The sequence below is a fragment of the Eschscholzia californica genome, unplaced genomic scaffold (assembly GCF_041429995.1).
Source record: "Eschscholzia californica isolate CP2 unplaced genomic scaffold, dmEscCali1.0.p SCAF_2, whole genome shotgun sequence".
Lineage (NCBI taxonomy): Eukaryota > Viridiplantae > Streptophyta > Magnoliopsida > Ranunculales > Papaveraceae > Eschscholzia > Eschscholzia californica.
The window spans coordinates 9822753-9830077 of NW_028238309.1; the positions used below are offsets into that span (position 1 = coordinate 9822753).

At 36.7% G+C, this 7325-nt stretch overlaps 1 protein-coding gene across 1 annotated transcript; it reads right to left on the reverse strand.

Moving 5' to 3' along the window:
* Positions 1-2581: 2581 nt before the first annotated feature.
* Positions 2582-5452, reverse strand: LOC147556074 (O-Glycosyl hydrolases family 17 protein). Its single transcript, XM_086663816.1, has 2 exons — positions 4471-5452; positions 2582-3829 (listed from the first exon to the last, which is right to left on the reverse strand). Exons 1-2 carry the CDS (start codon positions 4833-4835, stop codon positions 2710-2712), a joined length of 1485 nt encoding a protein of 494 aa, XP_086519942.1. The 5' UTR covers positions 4836-5452; the 3' UTR covers positions 2582-2709.
* Positions 5453-7325: the final 1873 nt, after the last annotated feature.

Genomic DNA, 7325 nt, shown 5'->3' on the forward strand with positions numbered 1-7325 from the left:
ACGAGAGAGAGAGAGAAAGAACTTCAGATTCTTCCTTGATAGCCAACAAACATAATCTAGAGCGCCTATTTCTCGGACCCTCAGAAACTGTACTGAAGTAGCCCGAGTGCGGCTCGTAGAGAACCTCCTTTTAGGAGACATCCAAATGCATTTGGGATTTACCCCAATCTGAAAAACATGATATCAGGTGAAATCCCATTGGAGATCAAAAGTGTGACATCTACGCAGGAGCTCAATTTTTTTTTTCTCAAATTTACTAATGGGGACAAACTCCAGCAGATCTCTCCACTTCATCTCCATCCCCGTTCGAACTAAACTTGGGTCAAAATATTTTTTCAGAACAGATACCCCCAGAGATCGGGAAGTCGCTAACTCGTAAATCCTTACCAGACTGGTAATTTACCAATTTTAATCGCCCTTGAGCTCGTAAAACTTTTACCCAGTCCTACTGTTATTACCTTGTGCAGATTGATCGTTGTCTAAAGTCGAAGGTTCAATTTGGGACACAATCGAAGAAAGGAGAATGAACCAGATTTTTAGTGAGAATATCTTCCCCTTGCTCATGAATAGAAACATAGTAGTCAAAGACCCTGTAACCACCTTCTCTCGAACCAAGTTACAGTCTATAGTAATATGCTTAGACCTACAATGAGAGACTGGATCATGATAGCACTTTCTTTTATCATATGATCAGTGAAGGATCAAATGACTGAATACCAAGTTCAAAAGAACAAAACTGATCCAAGTGATATCGGAAGCAATGGTGGCTAGGGCACAGTACTATGCCTTTGAACTAGAACAGGGAACAATTCTACTGTTTCATAGCACTCAAAGCAATGAGATAGGACCTAGGAGCCTAAAAAAAATAGAAAACCATTAGTAGAGCAGCGGGTGTCCGAAGATCCCACTCAATTAAAAGCCGAATACATCAACAGTATGAGTAGAATCACTACGCAATTGAAGGCCCATATGAACAATAGCCATATTTAATACGACGAACATGAGTAAGACGAGTGAAATCAGAATGACCGGGAGCTTGACCCATGAAAACCTATTTTGAAGTTCATCACGAAGAAAAACATTCTACACATACAACTGAAAAATGTCCATACCCACGTGAAACTTCAAAAGACGATAGGAGTCATTGTGGGTTTAACATGACCAAATGTCTCGTCCAACCAATACCTTAATTTCTTATTAAAATCCTAAATGATGAGCCTAGCCTTATAATGATTAGTTGAACCATCTTATTTTAACTAGAAACCAACTACGATATGCGGTTCATTCTGATGATCCATGGATAGCGACGACCGAATCCTACATCGGGTTACACATTAGAGCGTCGACTTGATCAGAAGATATGACTCGAGTGAACGGCGACTCGACCAAAGAATGTCAAAGGGCAGCTAGGAGCTGGGCCGAAGATAGCAAAGTTGGTCGGGGGCAGGCACCCAGGCCAAGGACATTGGCCGGACGCATGCCCGACTTAGTTAAGTCGGCCGGCCAAGAGTCCTAGTGAATGGGACACTCCTGACCGGCCACAGTAAGGGGTTCTACAGATGTGGAATAATTACTTATCTAGGAGTCCCTAACAGATAAGATTCTGATAAATCTTATCTAATTTGTAAATAAGTTCTGATGTGGTCATTTCAGGAATCCTAATTCGACTACGATCTGACTTTAGAAGTCTCTACAAAAGGATTTGATTAAATCAGAAAGTGCACAAGGATACTCCTAATAATTTAATCTTTCTAGCTACTCAACTATTAAAGATTACCGAAGTAATGTCTAAATCTAATGATTCGAAGCAAAGATAAAAGATCCTGAAGCAGTAGATAGAAAAGAAATCAAATTCACATAAGCTATCTGTTCATTCAGAAGGAGCTCTGATCTTCACTGCTAAATAAGGATCAAGAGGAGTCTTGGGTTCGTATCTAGCAAACCTAAAGGGTGGAGTTCTAGATCTTCGACAAAAGCAATCAAGTTTAGTCCGAAAGAAAGCGAATTAAGATAATTCTAAGACTCTACTATCTCAATATTAGTTTGTGCATGTGACCCTTGTAAAGCTAGTGTTAGACATTAGATGTTTGAGACTCCACTTATAACAACATCGTAACCAATAATATAGAATGCATGGAAGGTTACACTTAGTATTAAATAAAAAGGTACACTATGTGATCAACTTTTGGACTTTATTCCAATTAGGATTCGATTTTGGACTTCGAGTCAATTGGATATGTACCTTCTGAACTTGGAATCGATTATTGCATCTGAGTGGATCGTCAACTAATCTGACCCCAAACTTTCGATGTATAATGGTTGTCCAAGTGGTTGATAGTGTTGACATAAATTCCAAAATCCTGGAGGTCTCAGGTTCGATTCCGAGACGAGGTGGAATCCATGGTTTTTGAATTTGGATTATTAAAGGTATAAATAATGTTATAAGTTTGTCGGGCTTTAGCTCTAAGTTGTTGGGCTTTAGGCCTCTTTCATTATTGGTTTAACTTAGGCGGTTATCGTGCTTATCACATCTTCATGATGTATCAATGTCTTGCAATGACAAACCTAGAAAGCCCAAAAATTCTTACAAACACAATATATCTTTATAATCTGAATGGCTATAGCTTTCTGTTTCCTTTGTGTAAGGTACAATAAGTTTTGAAGAGGAACATCTCAAAAACCTCTCTCAAAAAACACCATTTCCCATTTTCATGGAAAACCCATAATACTAAAAACCCCCAAAACCCAAACTAATATAACCCAAACATGAAGTCCACACACCACACTAGATGAAGTATATCCCAAACTATTATCATTTATTCCTACTAGAAATCTGCAATCACCTACCGAAGGATCGAGAAATGTAACAATTCCAAGCCCATCGAATTCGCAGCTTTGTGAAGCTTGTTTTTGTAACTGGTAATAACTATTGAATGCATATGAGATATTCCCCTTAGCACCAATTCCATTACAAGATCCTCCATAGTACAAAGTTGTGCAATCTGCAGCACTACAAGCAAGTTTGATGTGATTAGTAACACCCGAAAGATCCTTGGACGGGTTTGCAATGCACCATCTTGATGGAAGATATCGAACATCTTTCGCATTCTTCAGCAATCCATTTCCAAAACCAAGGTTCAATGCATACTTGGCTTGTCCATCAAAAGAAAAAATACCCCAATGTCTCTCGAAATTTCCTGGTAATGTAGTTTTTGCACCTTCATCAAGAAGACCGAAAAGGTATACATCCATTGGTGGTATTCCGGGCCGGAGAGGAGTTCCTTTGTTACTCAAAACATGATTAATGAGACCTTGATTGAAGACTCTTGCTGCTGAGAGATTTGCACTAAATGCACCATCTGTCGGCCAACCCACTTCACCGATCATTATAGGCATTTGACCGTATCCAAGTTTGTTGAGAGCGGCAACTAAAGTATCAAAGTTTCCGTCAAATGCGTTGTAATAAGCGTTTTCTCCATCCGTAACAGGGTGGGATGTTCCTTCGAAGAATGCATAGTCTTCGGGAAAATCTGAATTTCCGTAAAGACTTAGAAATGGATAGATATTGACCACAAATGGAGACCCATTGGAGTTCAGGAATGAAACAAGTTGAGTAATGATTTGGTTCAGATCATCTCGAAATGCTCCTTGAGAAGGAAGAGCTGCTGATTCATAAGCATCGGCATTACAAGGAACTACAAGTTTTATGTAGCCTGCAAGATTTGCTCTTGTTAATGATTGTTGAAGGTTGAGTAGAGCTGGAATAACATAAGGTTGGAATTGACCAGAGTAACTTGTAAGGAAAGGCTCATTTCCAACTGCGACATATCTGCCGAGACATTCAAAGAAGTAAACTTTAAGTACCACATTTAAAGTTCGAGCACTTTTCCTATCAGATAATCACTTGTTAAAATCCGCTAATCTTAGTTACATGGTAAGGATACTTAAGAAATTTCAAATGACAAAAAAAATGAGTTGTCACACTGATTAATAGAGTTCATATGGTTACTAGTAATAGTACTATCAGTCTCTCGTCTTGCCTACTGAATAGCACGAACTGTAACTTCGGACGAACCTGCTAAGTCTGTGATTATCCAACTCAAAACCAATTGACAATGGGTTGAAATGAGCTAGACATTATATTCTCGTTACTAGATCACCCTTCTCCCATGTGGGACTATTCTCACACCTATTCTCACTCACATAACCCTATAGCCATCTCCTACTGAAAGATAATTTCTAAAACTACAGAAATAAAAACTGAAACAACTTCTAACTTCACAATGGCACAAACATATATAGCTTCAAGATGTACCAAAAAAAGTCTAAGTCCTTCATCTAGACAAAACCAAGGTTTAAGACCACCATGATCATAACAATTAATCAAGCATTTATTGAGTATGAATCATATGTACCAAGAACTTTCTAAATCAGACATTCAAAATGGAAAAAAGGGGTTTCATTAAATACCTAATATCAGCACCACCATTACCCATGTAAACAGAGATATTCTGATGAACCCACATATCAGCAGCAACAGGAGATGAACTTAAGATACTCAACATCTCATTAGGGATTCCAACCATAACTTGAATCCCACTCCCCATTAAAGCTCTAAGAACACTTGGGTCTGAATCAAAAAGTTTCACTTTCTGTATTTTGTTTTCTTTCATGAGATCTACAACAATGGAAGGAGATAATCTGTGAGAAGATACAGTTCCCCAGTTCACACCAATGGATGATTCAGCTACCTGAGCTGATCTTAAAATTAAAAGTATAAGAGAAATAATAGTTGTAGACAAATGGGTATCTGCCATTATTTTTAAATTTTTCATTAGAAATTTCTTGATTTCATTCTAGAGAGAGAGAGAGTGAAGAAGCAGAGAGGGGTGTAACAGCCATAAGGTAAAGTTGAGCACCCTACTAGAAAAGTAGAAAGTGAGGACCCATTTCCACAAAGAGCCAAATAGTTTGTAAAATGACTTAAATAACCTTATAATGCAGTTTCAACAATAAAAAAACCTTATAATACAGTGTTGGACAATGTTGAGGCCTTGAGGGTAGTAGTGGTAATTGGTACGGGATGGTAGCCGGCGGGCCAAAATCTTCCCGTCAGGTCTCGGTCGGGTACTAGATTAAAAAAAAAGTATTTAGGCCAGAATGGTCCGGCAAATTCCAATGCCCATCACTTGTCGGTATCTGACTAACCGTGCAAGCTACTTGGGCATCCGAAGAGTACACGTCAGTTGAGGACAAAGTAAAATAAACACGAGTTAAACCAAAAGATTTAGAACATCATCAATGAAAGAGAATGTGAGAACACTTCCACATAGACTTTGAACATTCTCGTACAAAAACCATACAATGATCTCTACCTATTTACAGTTTGATTGGAATATAACACAACAATTAAGTTCCTTGTTCTAGATTTGATAGTTACAACTATAAGTACAAACATTACTTTGGACTACATGGAGGGTATAAAATCACAAGGTCTATGAGTTCCTTTTAGACACTAAAATATGTCATTGCATTTGGCGTGTATCCTCATCCAACGGTCGGATTCACACCACTTTCTCTGTCTTGATGAAAACAGTGAATCCAAATGGTTGGATGGGGATTCACGCTGAATTTGTCAGACTGCCCTATCACAGTTGTTTATGTATTTTATCTTAAAACAGTAGAGAGTATAAAAGTAGTATAAAAGTGGGAAGAGAAGGAGAATAAATCGGCGGTCTTCTGATATTCAAGTTAGTTCTCGGCCAAGATGTAGATCGAGGTTCTTTAAATTAGCCCTAGAATCCAAGCCTTTCACTAGCATTTTTCTACTTGCACGAAATGGACTCTTATCTTTTGTCATTATTTGATTCATGGTGTCAGGTTGGTCGGTATTCAGAGGTGCCCAATTTTTTATATAATTCTTATTCTTTTGAGGTTCATTTGTACCAATAAAATTGGTTTTGGCGCTCAAATACAATATTAACATAACTTATTGAGTGTGATTAATTTTATTTTTTCTAAAGATTCGGTATGTCGTTAGATTAAATATTACAATCATAAAGATGTTAAATTTTACTAATAGGTTAACGTCTTTTGTTCATTTAAAATTTTCGGATTTAGCTATTAGTTAATGATGGTTTAAGCTAAAACCTGTTAAAAGCTAACATGAGTTAAGGACTAGTTTGTGTCTACAAGTCCATGTTGGAAAAGTTTAAGACTTATCTTTAAAAAAGTCACTATAAAACATTTAAGTCTATGTAGATTAAATTTTTTAATTCTAAAGTTACTTTTTCCTAATTAGATTTGGAAGATAGTAAATTTCGGATATATGTAAACCTTCTTTTATGTTTTGCCTTAAAAGGTTACTCTTGACGATTCATTGGCATGCAAAATTCTTGAGTTTCACAACAAACTTTACTCTAGCTTCTATCTCGAAACAAGTACAACCTCACCGACCTGACAATAACATTTATTCTAAATTAAATTATATCATTCACACACGTACATAATTCAGAATAATTCCAAAATCTATACAAATCATTCACATGTTAACTCACAAACTTTACTTTCTTTTTTATTATTATTTAAATCATATATACATTGTATAATATATCCTTTAGCTTTAGAAAAGTGAAATACAAATCAAGTTGGTTTGGGAGTTGATGTTGTTCTCTAAAATAGAGATTCAATTAGATGACAAAATCTTATTTAATTTGGTTCCAATTCTCTCTATCTCTCTCTCTCTATGACTCTCTGATCTCTCTTTTTCTTACAACTTTTTGAATGAAAAGCTTGTTAAAGGTTATTGGAGAAAGAAAATCTTTCTTTTGAATCATCTTTTAGAGCTTTTATTTAGTTGGGGGCAAAAACTTTGGAAAAACAGATAAGTTCACATGTGTATCCAACACAAACTTGTAAGTATTGGTTGGATGGTACTTTTATAGTTATAAGAAGTTGTTCAGCCTTGGTAATCAGGTTCTTATCTGACCAACTAGAGAAAGTTCCTGGTTCCCTTTAAAAAAAAAAATTAACAAGAAATAATGGTCACTGGGAAGGGGAACTATAGTCTTTGGCCCTACTTTTGGTGAAGAATATCCAAACCAAGTCAATAAGTTCATCAATACGAAGACTCTCAAGTTTCTTCAAGGGAATATGAATGTCTCGTCTGTAAACGAAAATCCGTTATTGTATCACAAGGCCGGCCCAAACAGTTTGAAGGCATAAAATTTCTACTTGTGGTAAAGGAGGATTTGAACCCTTGGCTATTTCAAGAAATCTAAACTATTAACTACGGAGTAAGTTACAACTCAAATCATGCCAAAAAT